The sequence below is a fragment of the Coffea arabica genome, chromosome 10c (genome assembly GCF_036785885.1).
Source record: "Coffea arabica cultivar ET-39 chromosome 10c, Coffea Arabica ET-39 HiFi, whole genome shotgun sequence".
In the NCBI taxonomy this organism is placed as follows: Eukaryota; Viridiplantae; Streptophyta; class Magnoliopsida; order Gentianales; family Rubiaceae; genus Coffea; species Coffea arabica.
This window is the reverse complement of record NC_092329.1, coordinates 52,530,982-52,550,916: the sequence shown is the minus strand read 5'-3', so window position 1 is coordinate 52,550,916 and position 19,935 is coordinate 52,530,982. Positions and strand designations below refer to the sequence as shown.

General features: G+C 39.0%; 2 protein-coding genes across 2 annotated transcripts; one reads left to right on the top strand and one right to left on the bottom strand.

The window, feature by feature from the left end:
• Positions 1 to 7,421: 7,421 nt before the first annotated feature.
• Positions 7,422 to 10,970, bottom strand: LOC113713375 (WAT1-related protein At1g43650-like). The gene is made up of 7 exons (XM_027237094.2): positions 10,635 to 10,970; positions 10,469 to 10,531; positions 10,233 to 10,349; positions 9,909 to 10,143; positions 9,620 to 9,778; positions 8,238 to 8,389; positions 7,422 to 7,920 (listed from the first exon to the last, which is right to left on the bottom strand). The coding sequence occupies exons 1-7, from the start codon at positions 10,835 to 10,837 to the stop codon at positions 7,746 to 7,748; spliced, it is 1,104 nt and encodes a 367-aa protein (XP_027092895.1). The 5' UTR covers positions 10,838 to 10,970; the 3' UTR covers positions 7,422 to 7,745.
• Positions 10,971 to 13,772: 2,802 nt separating this feature from the next.
• On the top strand, positions 13,773 to 19,459 carry LOC113714245 (uncharacterized). The gene is made up of 3 exons (XM_027238032.2): positions 13,773 to 13,902; positions 13,975 to 15,241; positions 15,301 to 19,459. The coding sequence occupies exons 1-3, from the start codon at positions 13,773 to 13,775 to the stop codon at positions 19,457 to 19,459; spliced, it is 5,556 nt and encodes a 1,851-aa protein (XP_027093833.2).
• Positions 19,460 to 19,935: the final 476 nt, after the last annotated feature.

Sequence of the window (19,935 nt, the reverse complement as noted above, 5' to 3'; positions counted from 1 at the left end):
GCTAAAATTTATCATAAATTAGTCATGCTGAAAAGTGAGCAAGTTAACAAACTAAGAGAAAATAAAATAATAAGATAAAACCAACAAATAATAATAATAATGAAACAAAAGCAGTTAACATCATGACAAAATGAAAAATTTGAAAAAAAAAATGGGTGGGGAAAAAGAAGAGACTTGGGGGGAAGAGAATTCTAAATAGGTTAATTGGATTTGATGGGTTATCCAATAATACCCATTTAATGGGTATTATTGGGTAACCCATTTATACCCATATATAAAAATTTAAAATACCCATACTCATCTATTCATAGGAGGGTATGGATAAATTTAATTAAGTGGGTTGATTTGCCACCTCTAATTCTAGCTATCAAACGTTTCTTCCACTCTGGCCATATGCTTAAAGCAGTCAATCATACCATCATATCCCTGATACCTGACGGGTATTTTACATACGTACAAGTTAAAAAACCGAATTACACCCGTTCACTGCAAGTATACAGGTCAACTAGTAGTTTAGGGTATATATCGGGTCGATCCCACAGGGAAGAGTGAACAATTACCGGTACTACTAAAGCTTCTCTATTATTTAGACTATCAATGAATTATAACAAATTTTACCTACTCAAATTATACAAAATAACAAATAAAAACTCCTTAGATTGTGGTATCCCTAACTACTCATGCAAGTGCTATATTTGGATCATTAATTACTACATTTAGGCTAATTATGGTGTAATTTCCTTATGCATTTGAATCCTACTTTCGTAGTGAATCAATTATACCTATAACTAATCCATACCTATTTTCATGGTTATGAAATTAGCTACAGGTTCATTTCTTCAATGAAATTACATGATATGAATCACTAAAAACCACATAAGTGCACATCTACTTTCGTGAGTGTACTCCTTATGTTTAGCACTTCTTGAACTAGTGTTAAATCTCAATTTTCATTGCAGAAACAACACCTTAGATAATCACAATTAATGGTACCAGATTAATCATGATTTCAAGAGCCAAAGTGCTAAATAACTTGCTCAAATCATAGCAGTCAAATAACCAAATAATAAACACTAACAATTATAGAAAGTTCAACCAAACCCAAGGTATAAACTTTAAAAACACATATTACACACAAAATTCAGAACTTGTATATTAACTAAACTTGGAATCAAATACAAAAGATAAAGAGTTTGGAAGGAATACAACCCTTGTCACATGAGCTTTCTTCCTTGCCTTCTTCATCCTCCATCTTCATCCTAATCTAGATAATAAACAAGAATGGAAAAGCTACACTACTCTATACTAAGCTAAACTAATACTAGGGAGATGAAAGAGCTACATTTCTGCAGCTTCAAGCTTTCTCCCGTAGCTCACTCTCTATTTTTCTGCTATGAACTCCCTTCTTTGCTATCTACTCCAATCTCTTCTCCTTTTTCTCTTGCAATCTTGGCTATTTTATGATGAAAGATGGTCAAGAAATGAGGATTACATCTCCCTTTTACAGCTGGGAATGTTTCTCACATGTATAGCATCCCATGTGAGTTGGTGGAGGTGAAATTGAGTTTTCCGCGTAAAAAGCAGACCTCTCTGACCACAATCCGGCCAGAAATCCGGCCACAAATCCGGCCAAATTCCGGCCGGATTGCTACAGTGACCATTTGGTCACTTCTGGTTCAATTTCCAGCTCTGCTCCGATTTTGACTCAACTTCAACTGAACTTTTCTTGATGATAAAAGCTGATTTAGCTCTTGACCAAAACATAAAACTTGTAGCCCTTTGAGTTAGCTTTCCAATGCATCAAGAATCACCTCATTTGGATCTGTGTAGGCTGAGAAATGACCGAAATACCCTTACCTGCTCATTGCCCTGTTCCAGTTTCGACCAGTAGAAATTTGCTATTGTAATTCGGCATTTTGACCTGGAAAACCTTCAAACTGGATTTAGATGTCTTCACCAAAGTTGTAGATCTATCTCTTATCTTCAAATTGGTTCAAGAATCATCTTAATCCGATCACTGTAGCTCAAGTTATAGCCGAAATACGAAAATGTGTCAAAACTGTCAAAATACACAAAATCCAAGTAAAAAGTGATAAAAACCTCATTTAATCACTTAAAAGCATTTTTCACCATTTATAGCCAAAATGATTCATATTCTTCCAATAATATAACCAAAATGACTAAAAATAATATAAAATATCATACAATTATTACGTAAATTAGTCACTTATCAATACCTAAGGTAGAGAACCCCATTGAAATCAAGCAGTTCAGGCCTATAAGTCTTTGCAATGTTTTGTATAAAATCATTTCCAAAATTCTTGCAAATAGATTGAAAAAAGTCTTAGACAAATGTATCAGCAAAAACCAGGCAGCTTTTATGCCTGGAAGACAAATTTTGGACAACATTATTGTCTCTCATGAGTACTTGCATTACCTTAAAAACAAAAGGCAGGGATCTCAAGGCTTTATGGCTTTAAAGTTGGCCTACGACAAGGAGGAGTGGAGCTATTTGAAGGCCGTGATGACCAAAATGGGATTCAATGAGATTTGGATCAACTGGTTAATAGAATGCATCACAACAGCTACCTTCTCTTTCAATATAAATGGGAAGTCAAAAGGATATTTAACACCTTCAAGGGGAATTAGGCAAGGTGATCCTCTATCACCTTACCTTTTCTTATTAGTATCAGAAGGTTTCTCCAATTTGTTGACTCAAGTAGAGAGCAATCACAAGCTATCAGGATTGAAGATAAGTAGAACTGGGCCACCAATCAGTCACCTTTTCTTTGCAGACGACTCTCTGATTTTTTGCAAAGCCGACAAGGATCAAGCTGAAAAAGTGATGAAGATATTGGAACTGTATGAACAAGGCTCAGGACAATTGATAAATATGGAAAAATCATCAGTCTTTTTTAGCAAGAATGTGGACCCGGACGTACAAAAGGAAATCTGTAGCAGACTAGGACATATACAGGTGGTACATCAAGGGAAGTATTTGGGGCTGCCTATGGTCATCACCAGAACTAAGGACCAGATTTTTGGTTTTATAAGAGATAGATGTCAGAAAACGGTCTCTAATTGGTGTAACAAGCAACTCTCCCAAGCAAGAAAAGAGGTTTTACTGAAGGCTATAACCATGGCAATGCCAACCTATGCAATGTCATGTTTCAAGCTTCCAGTCAAACTATGTAAAGACATTCTTGCTATTATGGCAAGGTTCTGGTGGGGGGAGGAGAATGGCAAAAGGAAAATACATTGGTGTTCATGGAAAAAGATGGCAAAGGGAAAGCACAATGGTGGCTTAGGATTTAAAGACTTACCAGGCTTTAATAAAGCTCTGTTGGGTAAACAAATCTAGAGGCTTCTCACCTGTCCAAACCTGCTCATGAGCAAGGTGATGAAAGCCAAGTACTATCCACATGGATCATCTCTAAGCTGCGAAGTCAAAGGCAACTCCTCCTGGATATGGAAAAGCATGATGGGAGCAAGAGAGGAGGTAAGGAGAGGTGCAAGGAAGACAATAGGTAATGGCAACGGTACCAAAATTTGGGAAGATGCCTGGATCCAGGATGGCAAAGACGATAAAGTAGAGTCCTTAAAGCCCCCAGATTGTATGATTAGCAAAGTAAGTGAGCTGATTTCCAACTTTAGATGGAACTCACCACTTATTTTCAAGACTTTTAATGCACAAGAAGTGGGACAGATTCTCAAAATCCCTATAAGCCTGACTGGTAGACCGGATTGCTATTTTTGGAGCCGTAGTGTGAATGGACAGTACACAGTTAAGTCAGCATATGAAGCAATAACAAGAGAGAAAAAACTGTTGGAACTAAATGGCAAAGTCAAGGGAGAGACAAGTTGGGAGGGAGAGAGTAGGAAAGTCTGGAAATAGCTCTGGAAGATGAAGATAAAGCACAAACAAAAGCTGCTTGTATGGAAAATCCTGCACCAAGCCTTGCCATGTAAGAAAGCACTTCATAAACGAACAGGCAAAGGGGATATAATCTGCAAGATATGTGGGGAAAATAGTGAAACAGTGGAACACATCTTCTTTCATTGTAAACAAGCACAAATGATATGGCGGATGGCGCTCCTCCAATGGGATGGACTTAAGGAGCACACCGTTGATTTCAGGCGATGGTGGACCATGTTAATGGAAGTGCAGACACGAAAGGAGGGGAGGGAGCACATAAACTTAACAGTGGACATCCTTTGCCAGATCTGGAAAGCCAGGAATGTAGCTGAATTTGACGGCAAGGATACACATCCAATGGAAGTCATTAGGAAAGCAATTAAGGACTAAGAGGAGTATCACCAATCACAACAAATACAACATCAGCTGAGCATGTCCGAAACAGAAACTGTACAAGATGAGGAGGAACGGATGGGGGAGGATGATTACTTGCTGAACATTAGCGTGGAAGTGGGTCAACATGTGGAAGGCCAAAATATGGGAATTGGAGTTGCAACACAAAACAATTGGAACAAAAAATGCGAAGCTTGAATACTGAATGAGAGAAGCACTGGATCAGCAGTGCAGGACAATCTTTTGGCCATCAAACTGGCACTTTATAAGCTAAAGGAGAAAGGATGGCAGCATATCAAGATCCGAACATCATGCATTCAGGTTCTAAATATCATACGGTATCAAGCTTTTAGTAACTTAAAGCTAGCAACTTACCTGGAGGATATAAAAGATCTTTGCTCAATGTTTAGGAAATGCTCATTTGATAGCTTACCTGGTGATAGGGATAGACTCAGTGCTAAACTGAGTAGATTAGCCATACTTCTTCTTTGATGAGGAACCTGAAGCTCATCAGTGGCCTAGTCCACTATTGTAAAATCAAATTTGAGCCCTTGCTCATACAATGTAATTTTAATTCCTTATTATGAGAAAATTTCTATCGTTTTGGAAAAAAAAAAAAAGGTAGTTGGTTGAGGAAAAAATTTCTTCACAAATTTAAAAAAATGTGGAAACTAGAAAAGTTTTCAATCGAAACATAAAGTTAGACATTTTCAACCACAAAATTAGCTGCACCCTATCATATTCTCGTCGGGCAATACGAAAAACCAAGATTGAAGAATGAGTTTTGATGTTTACTCCTAATCATAAGGCCTACAGAAGTAATTATAGCTCCACTCTATCCCAATTCAGTCTTGCACTCCTTTCCCTACATTCTTTTTTGGAAATTATAGCTACACATAGTTGATTTTGGCCGTTGTTATTGTTGAATGTCTATCAATTGTTGTCTTAAAGCCAAAAATTTTGAAAACAACTTTTCACTCATTAGGGACTATTGCAAAGCATAGGTTAAGGAATGTAATCGAGTCGAGTCGAACTCGAGTATCGCCATACTCGAGCTTGACTCGACATCCTTGAACTCGAGTGAGTAGTATTATTGGAACTCGAACTCGAGCTTGATGCTTACTCAGAGAACTCGAACTCAAGCTTGATGCTTACTCACAGAACTCGAACTCGACTCGCATGGGTTTGAGTCAATGTGAGCCTTATCGAGCTCAATCGAGTTCGAGTTATATAAAATTTTTTTTTCTTGATAATTTTTGAGTAAAAAGACATTATTGACCTTTAAAAATTTTCATACAACTTGAAACGTTTTGTAAATTTAACAACTGTTTTGGGTATAAGGGTAATTTTATAATAATAATAATATATAAAATAATTAAAATTAAAAAGCTCGATAAGGCTTGACGAACTTTCAAGCATTTCTTCTCGATACTCGAACTCGACTTGTTTGGCTTATCGATGCACTCAAACTCGGGTTCGAGTCAAGTTTTTGGCTTATCGAGTGCCTCGGTTAACCCGAGTTTGAGTCAAATTTTTGACCGAGTTGGAGTTACTCGCGAGTTTCGATTACAACCCTTCCAAATTGAATTACTCCAAAAAACTGATTTGGGGAAGGAAAAACAGAACCAAGTGCTTTTTCACTTTCTAATCTCCTCAACACTTGCTTTAGTTGCCAATTTCTAATTCTAGATAGATTATGCTTCACCAGAAGACTAGATCCCTACGACCAAAAAGGTCAAAACTGAAATGTTGTTTGCAAAGACAATGGACTACATTAAAATTAGAACACAATTTCAGTGACTTTGCAAGATTAATCTCCTTTTTTAAACACTTTTCTAAATTAATTTCACTCCTGTCACCAAAATTAAGACTTGAAACCCCTCTTAGTGAGTGTCTTAGCACCCGTTAGCCACACCCCGAATGTCATTTTGGACGCATCAATATAGAACACACAGATGTATTTGTTTGTTATTCCCAAATGTTGAAAGTATTCAATCGCAAACAAAATTTGCAAGTTTCGCTCTTCTTTTTTTCCCGGGGTTCTGAATTCTGATATCTTTAACGCTATTTAGTAGGGCCTTACATCTTTCTTAGGTGAAACTATTGATCTATATTTTATACTCCACCAAAATGTGATGAACATTATTTCTAAAGCAAGAGACCTATATATTTCTTTCATAAGGTCAATTGCAATTTCTCCACTTCCTCTTGATTATTCGCGTTAAGCACTCAACCTCCTAATTGCCTTTTAACTTATGAAATGCCAGCCAAATTATATTAGCCCTAAGGTATTTTAAATACTTCACTAAAAAAAAAAAGAGAAATTCGAGATACTATATATAGAAAGTACTTCTGATAGTTTAGGAGGTTCGGTACTATTCTCAAATCATTCAGGGGACAAATTGCAATTAACCCTTTTTTCTAATCACACATACTAATTACTTATCCAACCTAACAATACATTCAAGGTTGGTGGATTGATGTACTAATTCGAAAAATATAAAAATTATACACTTGGGCAATTGGAGAATCATTTAAGAGAGAAATTTTGTTCTAGTACTCACGAGCAATCAGTGGCAAATGCCAAACTTTTGCAGGGAAAGCTATGAATGCGTTATGCAGTACTCTATAACTTTCTATTTAATATTTAGAAAGAAAACTTTATGTATTTATTATCTTTTTGGGAAATACTAACATGCACAGAAACCTATGCTCCAAGCTTCAAATCAAAGCCAGTCTCAAGTCATGGGACATGCGACAGCATTCAACTGATTACGATAGAGCAATTGGTGGTGGAATAGCTTTTAGCTTACTTAATTAGTTCCTATCATCGAAAACTGGCTTTAATAATACACTCTTTTATCAAAAGGAAGGAGAAAGAGAAAAAATAGAAAGTTTATATTAATAAATCACTTAAAGCTAAAAGAGATAATAAATAATGACTGGAGATAAACTCGAAGGCTAGACTATAAAAAGATGATTTAAGATATTAAAGTAAAGTAGAGATAAAATATTGTGATGTGGAGTTGTGACTGGAGAGTCATAATGCTCTTTACTGGTTTTTGTTTTTTCTTCTTCTTTTCTTGGATATTGGATGAGAGTAAACTACAAATTTGCAATATATGATGACTACTGGTCCTTTGATCTAGTGCCTGAATAATACAAGGAGTCCTTATTTTCATCAGGGACTAATTAATTTAAGAATACTATATCAAGTTACCAATAGTACAAAAATTAAATATTCATTCCTTTTCTTTTTTGGGCAGAATTCATTCACTGATTGACGAAAAAGAGGTCACAAAACAGTTAGGTCTCTTCCCTTTTCTTGAAATGCATCTGTCTGCATTTCTAGTGGAGAATCCATGAATGTGGAGAATTGCCTAAGGCTCAGAGTTCCTGTTTGATTTTAAGTATCACACACATATATATATATATTTCATCTTTTTTCTTCTCCATCCTCATTACAGGTTGGTGTACAAGTGATGCACTCCAATGCAACCTCTTCTTTAGTCTGATTCGATTTTTCTTCACTTCCATGGATTTCAGTCTCTTTATTCTTGCCCCACAAAAAGCTGTACAGGCCAGCCACTAAAAGAACAGCCCCCAGAACACTGCTCCACAAATAATAAAAAACAGAAATCAGAATCCCACTAATCAATCAGGATAACCAGTCACCATAGTCATTCAGATTTTAGGGTACAAGGAATAGGTTAATTAAGTAAAAAAGATGCTTTAAGTATTCTACTTGGAAAAGAAAAGGTACAGTTTGTTTACATGTAAATATAAACATACACGTACATGTGAAAATTTGGTTGTCAAGACGTGACTGCATTTTGATAATTGTGACAGGCAGCAACAAGAGATTAAATTTTCGATGTTTTATTTGCACTTTTATATTTGTTGCATAGATATGGTAAAAGTACAAAACCTGCCGCAATGAAGCGTCTCCTTAAAAATCATTGCTGAAAAGATTGCTGTTAAAAGGAGTGCTATCGGGCTGAAAATGGATGTAAATACAGGCCCTCTTTTCTCCACTACCCATACTTGTAACCAGTATGACAGCCCGGTGACTACAATACCCTGCAATTGAAGTCAGTGATCAGTTTAAAGCCAACATTTTATCTACTGATTTACGTGCAATAGACTGAAAACATTCATCTCCACCCAATAATTAGGTGGTGGTGTCGAATTTTTACACATATCTGATTGAAATAAGGTGACAACACAAAGAAAAAAAAAAGAGATAATAAGAATGCGAATATAAGCTTAATTTTTGTGGTTGCTGTCTTACAGAATCAAATTACATCTCCATGTGTTGTTTGTATGATTTTGGTTGGTGTAGAAGAAATAGGCTCATATCACAAAGAACAGAACTGGAAATGAAATGTGTAAGGCCTCTAACAACTTTTCTTTTCCTTTTTTTTTTTTCCTCTATTTTTAGGAATTTCAAATTTTAATCTTGTCCACGTCCCATTGGGATTCAGCCATCAGTATACAAGAGCAACGGCCACACATTGGGATGACAAAGAATGGCTTGAACTGTCCTTGTCCTGGCCCTATGGCTAGCTAATTTTAGGACATCTCGGCCAGCATCTATGCCCTTCTATAGAAAGAGAGGGAAGAGAAACAGGGAAACGTAACACTAGGCTTGAGAAAGCTTCATTTGTTTGTCTAAAAAACTTTTTACACTAACAAGTTTGAATGCATGACAAATTATCACCGTTCAATTTTGGAACTGCATGTAGTATGCATTCAAGGCGATAAAATTATTTCATTTAAGGGTGTAGGAGATATTAACGCTTATTTTTAGTTTCTTATTCTTAATTTTGAAATGAAATGGTACTTAAGTAAAGCTTGAAGGAATAACAAATAAAGAAAATTAAGGGACTTGATTATGTTTCATAAACTTTTTGACAAAAAAAAAAACAAAAAAAAGATTATGTTTCATAAACTAGCTTTCCAATTGCAGGCCCATCAATCTAGACTAATTAGTTAGTGCAAAACAAGCTGTTTAAAAAGTGCTTTAATCATTCTGATGTGTTTTCTGGTATGTACTAAAAGAAAGATCATTAGACTTTGATGTTTAAGTGGTTATAGTTTAGTTCAGTTTAGATTTGAAACTAGTGGAATTAGGCTTCTCAAAGAGCAACTATGACACAACTTGCCACCCATAAGTGATATTACCATCACAATGCAAGGATACGATCAATATCCCATCCCAATCAAGTTTTTCTCAAGATAAAATGAATATATAAGAAATAAAAGAACAAAAAATGAGCAGATAAGTAAAGAAATAAACAAACAGCATACACAATAAGCTACGGAGAAAAGATTAACATCCCATCCAAGTTTCCAGGAGGATATGTTCCGCTCCACAGCTGCGCTATAAACTGTCGAAATCACGCAGCTGAAACAGCACTGCAATGTTGTTAGCCGAAGTTTTGCTGGATACTGCTTGAGAATTGGAGCCTGGAATTTTTTTTTTTTTTTTGGATATAGTTTTTTGAAAAAGAAGTTTAGAGATGGTATATTAGTCCATGTTCAATGGAAAAATTAAAAAAAAAAATTTAATTAGGAAGAAAAAGTAAAGGCTAAGAACCTGCATAATAAGCCAGATAGCCCATGTTAAGTTTGCTCCAAGCATGAGAAGAGAACCTTTTATCCATTCTTCTTTAGTATAGGTTCTTGAAGAATTGTGTGAGGCTTCTTTGCCATATTCTGAATACAAAGCAGGACCTTTGTAGAAAGTGATTACCATAGCCCCTGAAAGACAAGTAACTGCGCCTAACACTTTGGCCATCCCATGCCATTGAGTTATACTTAGGCTTTCAATCCTGTTTACCATTACCAAAACTATGATTTTAATGTTTTTTTTTCTTTATTATAGTAATATTAATTTTGGTAATTAAACCTGGGATGATACCTTAAACAGACAGCCATGATGAAGACGATGATTGGTAGATTATTGGTCATGGCCGTAGCAAAAGTTGCTGAGGTGTAATTCATTCCGGCATAGTAAAGATTTAAAGATAACGTTACCCTGCAGGTATTTGTCCCATGGAGAAGGGAAAAAAAAATTATGTTAGGAGTCAAATTATTCGTTTTTATTTACATAAGTGAAAAAAAAAATTGCATCAAGAAAATGAAACAATTACATACCCACATAATGACACAAGAAACATCTTGCAGAGTACATTGAGTGATAGTGGATGAGACTTTTGGCTGCACAAAATAAAGAAAGGAAAAAGGAAAAATTTGAGTTAATCCATCAACTTTGGTCGATCGAGGAAAATATAAATTTGAATTAAAAAATTTCCAGTCCTACCTTTCAAAGAAAATTGCGAAGGGAGCCAAGGCAAGTGTGGCTAATGCTTGTCTATAGGCAACAAATATTGAAGGTTTCATGCCTTCAGCTATTGCTGCTTTAGAGAAGAGGGACATGCCTGTGTAGATGAATTGTATAATCACCATGACAATACAAGGCTTATGTTTTTCCATGGCTGCTAGGATGTATTGCAATGCCATCATGTTGCCTTCTTAGTTAGTTGCTCTCTCCAGGTGTAGTGATGCCGGTGAAGGGAAATGGAAGAGGACACACCAATTTATAGACCCATTCAGGAATTATTTTTCTTGCTTGGATGGATACATTTTCAAACGCCAATTGCATGAGCACTTTTTTTCTAGCTCCATGTATACCAAAAAACAGAAACTGTGTAAGCCACGTACAAGGGTCTGCGGTATGATGGAAAATAGTGATATGATACCTTATACCTTTTCATTATTTTATTTGAATGAATATTAATGTTCGGTCTTTAGCGATTAATGAAATCAAGAAATATACGTCATATGTACTTGTACTGGAACTTGTACTTTTATGATTATTTATTGGCACTTGGATATGGCATTAATCCTCGTATTTGTAGTTGTATTCCTCCACACGTTTTATCTCCTGATTACAGGCTGCATGTACATCTCTGAACACTTGTGTACGGACATAGAAACTTGTACATTATTTGGTGGTAAAAACTTTAGAATATTTCAATTTTCTAAGGAAAAATTTTTACATTTTTCATAAATATATTTTTAATCACTTTTCTATCTCATATATATTAAATCGTTATAACATATTTTTTTCATACAAAAATTTAAAAAATAGCAAGCCAAGCGGCCCCTTAGCCTTTGTACTATATATGTGCATAAAATGAAATTCTACATAGGTCAAGAGAAATTTGAGATATTTCTTACTGTCTTTTTTATGATGAAACAAATGCAAAATATGGACGTACTTCAGCTAATTAAAAAGGCAAAACATAGAAACTTGTTAGAAAATGAAAAGACAAGAATTATCACGAACCTGCCATATATATATATATATATATTTACAATTTATGTGCTTTTATCTGTTAAAGCAAGTTACGAGGACTTAAATGATTTGTTAAATTTGATTGTGGCGTTCAAAGTTCATTGTAGTGCTTGTGTTTATAGCAGTCAAATCAAATTCAGATTGTGTTATCAAGATAGCATCAAAAAATTAAGGGTAAATTATCTATGACCACTATGGATTCACATATTGCTATATGACCTATCTAATATTTCAAAATATCCACATTACCCCCTTATAGTGTCATGTAAAGTGAAAATTTGACAAAAATAAACTCCGTAGAGTCATAAAGTTGAAATATTGCCCTTACTTAAACACTAAATAGAACAATAGTCATTGCTTTTTTTCTTTGTACAAAAGCATAACAGAATTATCTGCATAAATGCAAAAACTATGATGAGTAAAGCGAATATTGAGGCAAAATTGATAGGGTGTAAATTGTAGTTCATTTATAGGTAAAAGTTACTAGATAACTATGTTATTTGAGTTTTATCTTGAGTATTACTACTTAATTTTGCTCTTATATTGTTCTAATTGGTGAAAAGCTCAATTAGAGAGAAAAAGGACTAAAAATGTGGCGTGAAGAAACAATGAAAAAGAAAAAGTCAAGAGGAACGGGTTTGGCAGGATTGACATGTTTTAGTATTTTGGCAATAACGTAAGTCACACTAATTGGATTGAGATGATTCTTGATTAAATTTGAAGCTAAGAGAATACTCTACAACTTTTGTGAAGATATCAAAGTCCAGTTCTCAATTTTTCATAGTCAAAAATCCTAATTACTAAAGTATAGTTGCGCTGCAATGCTCTTACAACTAGGTCTTAGTATTTTAGACATATCTCAGCTTCTAGACTTTCAAATGACTTGATTCTTATGGCATTGGAAAACTTATTCAAAGGGCTACACCTTTTGTGTTTTGAGAAAGAACTGATTCTGCCTCATTGATGGTGTTTTTGGGCTTCAAAAAGGATCTGCACACGAATCTATACCGATCCGCTGACGGATCTAAGATCGGTGCCGGACATTGCAAATGACTTCGTGCCAGACATCTCGAGATTCTTTGGTATTTTAAGCTCAGCCTAATAACATGCACCGGACATTGGGCCGGTCTTCATTGGATAATTGTGCGAAAATGCAATTTTTCGAGTCCAATAGAGCTTATCTCTATCCTGTTTAGGATATATCTTCAAGAAACCATAAATAGAAGTTCTTTAGGTCTTTTTTGGGTGAAAAACATTAGTCTAGGCTAGTTTTAATATCTTTTCATAGTTTATTCTTAAGAAATCAAGATCAAATGGAGGCGAATCAAGGAGCGCTCAAGGAGAAGATTGGAGCAAGCCATTGAGAAGTTTTCTTACTCTTTCTCTTATCTTCATAGCAATTCTATGAATTTGTGATTTTAATTTCTTAGTCATGTTAAACTAAGTTGTTGCTAGGGTTAGGGTTTTTATGAAGGAATTTGATTAATTTTCCTAGTTTAATTTCTTGCATTTTATTATAATTTATCTATCTTGATTTTAATTACATGTTTGTGATTGACCACCATAGACATGTTTTTAGGGTTTGTACTGAACTAAAAAGGAATATACAATCTTGCATTAGATAGACAAACATATTTAGTCTAATCACGAGAGTATGTTAGGATTTGTATGACGCACTTATATCAACAAAGTTTTTAAAGGGTTTAATTGAATACTTGCGATCTCGAGAGAGAAATAGGAATTAATTAGGCACACTTTAGATATATCAAGAGATAATCTAAAATACAAGTGTGTGATGCATGCGTTCATGGTTTGGTAAGAAATTAACTAGATAATTGACTCAAATTCTGGATTAAGACCTGAAACCCTAGACTCGTGTTTATTGTTTTCTCACTACTACTCTATTTGAATTGATTATTCCTTTATTGCTTAGTTAGAAAATAAAACTCTTGAATTTGAATTTTGTTATTTTGTTAGAATAATTAAAGTAGTAAATTGATTGACTCATCATGAAGATATATGAAACTATAGTAACAATAAAAATAGGTTTATCTCCGACATACTAGGAAACCCTTGCGGTTAGGTTTTGTTTTGATCCTGATGACGGCTGCGGCAGCGAAGCCGCCGGAGCGTGGCGGCCAGAAGCTTGTGGCCCCTTCCTTTGCGGCAGTAGTTGGCCGTTCCAATGATGAGATTGGGGTAACGCTGGGTGTTGTCTCAACATTCAGAGGTGAGCCTTCTCTTCGTATCTCTCGCTAGGAGATTGAGAGTTTGGCTGCTCCTTTCCACCAGGCTCTGGTAGGGAGATTCAGTGCGGGCAGGCCCTCCATGGAGGCCATACGAAAATTCTTTGTGACGCTGGGGCTCAAAGGACATTGCTCAGTGGGCCTCCTGGACGAGAAGCACGTTCTGATTAGACCAGTGGTGGACGATGATTATACTCGCTTGTTTGTTCGCAGGGTCTGGTTCATAGGTAAGTCACCAATGTCGATTTCGAAGTGGAGCATCGACTTCAGGTCTGGCCAAGAGCTTTCAATTGCTCCAGTTTGGGTAAGTTTCCCAGGTCTGCCTATTCCCTTTTTCCAAAGGAATCAGTTGATGCAGTTAGCCTCTACGTTGGGGCACCCCCTCAAGTTGGATGCGGCAACCGGTGATCTTCGTCGGCCCTCTGCTGCGCGAGTGTTGGTAGAGGTAGATATCTCTTTGCCTCTTGCTAAACGCGTTTGGATAAGAGATGAGGAATATGGATTTTGGCAGCCCGTGGACTTTGAAAACATTCCTCCTTACTGCTCTTTCTGTTCCAAGTTCGGTCATCAGCAGGACAGTTGTTTTCGGAGGGATCCTTCCCTGCGGCCTGTGAAGGTGGGGCAGGCTTCCTTGAAACTTCAAGAGGTTTCTGCGCCTGTCATGAGTTTGGATAAGGGTAAAGCTAAGCAGGGTGAGCCTGGTATACCTGCAGCGTCGTCAGGTAGTGTTGGGGCAGAGGTAGCTGGGCTGTCGGCTCCAGTCCAGAAGCAGCTGCTGCTCCAGGGACATGGGGTGGCAACTTCCTGTGTTTTGTCTTCCAGAGAGGCTGCGGTATTGGAGGTGCCGGTGGAAGCAGCGGCTGGGCAGCAGATTGGGGAGGTCGAAGTGGAGGTTGATACTACTTCTGACCCTGTGAAGGTTTTGGAGGATGAAGGGATGGAGCAGGATATGGGGCAGGCGCCCACAGTTGTGGATGATGCGCATCAAGATGTCGGTTGCGGAGGAGTGCAGGACGTGGGGATGCAGCAGGAGCAGCAGGGTGATGTAGAACTGGGTGGTAGTTTGGAGATTATCCTCCCGCATGCTGCTGAGGTGCGAGGGGATGGTGTGGAGGGGAGCAAACCAGATGATGTTGAGGCGCGATCTGTTGCCCTTGTGGGAGATCAGACGGTGGAGTCCAGCAGTGATGAGGAGGTCCTTTCAGTGGGTTCCTTATCCCCACGATCTGCTAGGGAGCTGGTGCGAATCCAGGATGCAACCATAGTGTCAACAGCTGGAGTTGTTGACAATTCGGTGGCGGCTTTGAGGAACAAAAAAAAAAGGTAATCGTGCACATTTTCCCTCTGACAGGCAATTACGTTCTAAATTGATAAATTCGCAGAATTCCCTTCCTACTTTGTCCAATGATTAAAGGTCTATTTTGGAATGTTCGGGGCATTTCTAAAGCTCCGAAATTGAGAAGGATTAAAAAATTGATTCAAATGAACAATCTCCAATTTTTGGCTTTTTGTGAACCTTGGTTGGAGGTTGATAAAGTTGAACAGTATAGACACAAATTAGGTTTTCATGGAGTGGTGCATAATGTGGTGGGTTCGATCTGGGTTTTCTTCCAAGAGCTTTTTTCTGGCTTGGTGATTGGAGAGAGCCCCCAGCATGTGTCAGTGCGACTTTCTCACGATCATGTGCCGGGCTCCCACCTTGTTGTCTCCTTTGTGCATGCGCGATGTACACCTGTGGAGAGGTGTGAGCTATGGGAGGGTTTAATGCGGGATAACCCGGGTTCCGCTGCATGGCTTGTGGGTGGGGATTTTAATGTAATTTTAGATGCTGAGGAGAAGAAAGGGGGTCGGGCTTTTAATCCTGGTGAAGCTATGGAGTTTAGACAATTTATTAATGAGGCTAATCTCATGGATGCCGGTTTTTCTGGGGCTCAGTTTACCTGGTGTAACAATAGACATGGCAGGGCAAGAATCTGGAAAAGGTTGGATCGGGTTTTGGTGAATGAAGGTTATTCTGACACGGGGATGTCATTGGCGGTGTCGCACCTAGCCCGGGAGTCCTCAGACCATGCTCCGCTCCTTCTTTCAGTGTCAACCAGATTGGATACTAAGCCGAGGTCGTTCAGGTTCCTTAATGTCTGGACGAGGCACGAGGACTTTTTGCCTATGGTTCAGGATTCTTGGGAGCAACCGTGCGTTGGACCCCCTTTGCAAGTTCTCTGTTGCAAATTAAAGCGGTTGAGGGGTACTATACGGGATTGGAGTAGGAGGGTTTTTGGGGATATTTTTCAGACAGTTAGGCAAAAGGAAGAGGAGGTGCGGTTGGCAGAGGTCCGTGTAGAAAGCGATGATTCAGATGCTGCTAGGGTGCATTTACATCTTGCCAAAGGCCAGTTGCGAGCGGCCTTGAGAGTGGAGGAGTTGTTTTGGAAGCAGAAGGCTCGGGTAAGGTGGCTTCAGGAGGGAGATCGAAATACAAGGTTCTTTCATTCTGTCGTCAAAAATAGAAGGGTACGTTCGATCATTCACAGGATTAGAAATGGGCAAGGGGAGTGGGTGGAGTCGGATGATGGGATTGGAGCAGAGGCGATTCTGTATTTCGAGGGGTTGTTTACGGATCAGCGTCCAGCATCTTCCTCTGAGTTGCTTCAACATATCCCAACAATTTTGACTGATGAGGAGAATGATTTGTTGGAGCAGTTTCCCTCTGCGGTGGAGATTCGAAATGCGGTTTTTGCGATGGATGGGGAGAGTGCACCGGGGCCGGATGGATATACGGGTAAGTTCTTTACGGTTGCTTGGTCAGTTGTCGGTGCGGATGTTGTTAGCGCAGTGTGTAGTTTTTTCTGTGGGACGGAGTTGCCTCGGGCTATTACAGCGACCTCCATTGCACTCATTCCTAAGGTTGGGCACCCACAGGATTTTTCTCAGTTTCGCCCGATTAGCTCATGTAACTTTGTTAACAAGTTGATTTCGCGAATTTTGGCGGATCGCTTGGCCCGAATCCTTCCAAGGATTATTTCCCCACAGCAGAGTGGTTTTGTTCGGGGGCGGCTTATATCGGATAATTTCTTGCTGGCACAAGAGTTGCTCTCTAATATAGGGAGGACCTCCAGAAATGCCGATGTAGCTCTGAAATTAGATATGTCAATGGCTTATGACCGTGTTTCCTGGATTTTTTTGACAATGATTTTGAGGAGATTTGATTTTAGGGAGCAATGGATTGATATGATTTGGAGATTGGTCTCGAATGTTTGGTTTTCGATCCTAATCAACAGGGCCAGTGTGGGTTTCTTTAAGTCTACGCGAGGGCTTCGTCAAGGGGACCCGTTATCCCCAGATTTGTTTATTATTGGCGCTGAGGTGCTGTCCCGCTCTTTGAACCAGTTAGTGGAGCATCGGCAGTTCAAGTGCTTTTCAGTTCCGCGGGGCTGTCCTATGATCACTCATCTCAGTTATGCAGATGACGTCCTGATTTTTTCAGGTGCTTCATCCACTTCGCTGAGATGTGTTATGCAGATTATTGGAAAATATGAAGCAGTTTCGGGGCAGGAGATTAATGTTCAAAAGAGCGGGTTCATGGTGCATGCTAAACTGCCTAGTCAGTGTGTGGCAAGGATTCGACGGGTAATTGGATTTGGTTTGAAGTCGTTTCCCGTGCGTTACTTGGGGTGTCCGCTTTTTGTGGGGCGCCGGAAGTGTCTATACTTCATGGAGCTGGTACAGTCAGTTATTTCTAAAGTTTCTTCATGGCGGTCCAGATTTCTATCCAATGGGGGTCGGATTGTACTCATCAAACACGTGCTTTCAGCAATCCCAACTCATTTTTTGGCAGCTTCATGCCCTCCGAAGGGAGTTCTAGCTTTAGTTGAACGGACTATGGCAAATTTTCTCTGGGGGGAGCGGGAAGGTGGCCTCCGACATCATTGGATTAAGTGGGCAGACCTGTGTGCCGACTCGTCACAGGGCGGGGTTGGTGTTCGATCGCTTCTGGAGGTTCATACAGCATTCTCATTCAAATTGTGGTGGCGTTTCCGTACGAGAGAGTGTTTATGGGCGACATTTATGAGAGCCAAGTATTGTCGGCAGAGTCATCCATGCATGGTAGCGGCGGGTCAGGGCAGTTCATATATGTGGAGGCGTTTGCTTCAAATTCGTGAGGTGACGGAGCAAAATCTTTGGTGGGAGATGCGATCGGGACAGTGTAATTTCTGGTTCGACAATTGGATGGGTTCTGGTCCTCTGTGTCAACGGTTACAAAGTGTTTCTGATCACTTAGTTAGGGATTTCGTATTGAATGGAAGGTGGAATCAACAGTTGCTACGGCTTTGGGTTCCTGATGACATAGTATCAGAGATAGTTACTAAAGTTGCCCCAGTGGGATCCGCGGACGATCGTGCGGTGTGGGCCTTGACAGAGTCAGGAGATTTCTCCATTGCTTCCACATACGTGCTGCTTGGTAGTCAGACCCCCTCATCTTTCATGTTTGAAAGGGTTTGGCACCCTGTAATTCCAATCAAGATATCATTCTTCATGGTAAGATTGCTGCGGGATCGTTTACCGTTGGCATCGTCCCTAGGAAGGTTGCAAGTCTATGGCCCTTCCAAGTGTTTTTGCTGCTTGGCCTCGCAATCTGAGTCGTTGGATCATGTCTTTGCGGAAGGTGAGTTAGCTCTTTTCCTGTGGACCTTTTTTGGGAATAGCGCTGGAGTGAGTTATAGAGGTATGGGGGTGCGGTCGCGTTTGGCAACTTGGTGGTGCCAACCGGTTCGGCACTCTCGTTTGGAATCATTACATTCGGTTTTGCCTTGCATTATTTGTTGGCATATTTGGTTGGCACGGAATCTTGCAATTTTTGAAGGGCAGCTCCTGCGTCGACAGACCATTTGTGACCGTATCTTGGCAGATGTCGTAGGGCTATTTTCCAAGAAGTTTGCAGGTGAGTTTATTGGGGTTGGCTCCTGGTCGACGGTCCTCTCCATCTTCTCTGGGTGGAGGCCTCGGTATTCCCATAGAGTGGTTTGTTGGGAATTTCCAGTCCAGGGAGCCTTCAAGTTAAATACGGATGGGTGCTCGCTTGGCAATCCGGGCGTTAGTGGCGGGGGTGGTGTGCTTAGGGACTCGTCTGGTGCTTTGTTGTTTGGCTTTTCTGTTCCGTTTGGGGAACTTACATGTCTGCAAGCGGAGATAAAGGCTTTGGTGTTTGGGGTGCAACAATGCCGTCTTCGGGGTTTCTCGCGGATTCGGGTGGAGGTGGATTCTCTTGTGTTAGTCAACCTCCTGGTAAGACAAGTCAGGTGTCCGTGGTCAGTTCGGTCGGATCTAGAATCGTTACGGGCTGTCCAAGGGTTGGAGTGGACGGTGGGGCATTGTTATCGGGAAATGAATCAAGTGGCGGATGCCTTAGCCAAGGTTGGGGCACATTCTGAGGGTACTATTTTGTATACGACACAGTCTGAGTTGCCAAGGGTGGCAAGGGGGGCCTTAGGTTTAGATAGGTCGCAGATTCCTGCGATTCGTACTCGAGCTATTTCTCACTGAAGCCTGTATATTTTGATTTTCTTGATTTTAATAAAAAAAAAAAAAGTTTCACCAAAAAAATAAAAAATTAAAGTAGTAAATTAATTCGTCCCTATGGATTTGATCCTGGAATACTCCAGGTAAATTATTACTACGATCGACCTGTGCGCTTGCAGGAAATTTTCGATCACAAATCATAGAAATGTTAAGTGAATTTTATGATTCCATCACATGTATTTTTGAAGCGCATTTAGTTCAATCGCCATAACTGTTGGTACTTTCATTCATTTTTTACATTACATAAAATCATAGGGAGTTACATGGATATTTTAAAACCTTAAGAGTCATACTGTATTATGAGAAACCACGAGGGAGTTCTACATAATTTACCTATAAATTAATTCATTATACTTAGAAAACCCGTTTTCATTTCTGAACATAAATTTTCTCAAGCTCATTTATCCAAATATTAATTTTACCTTCTCATAGTTGCATGC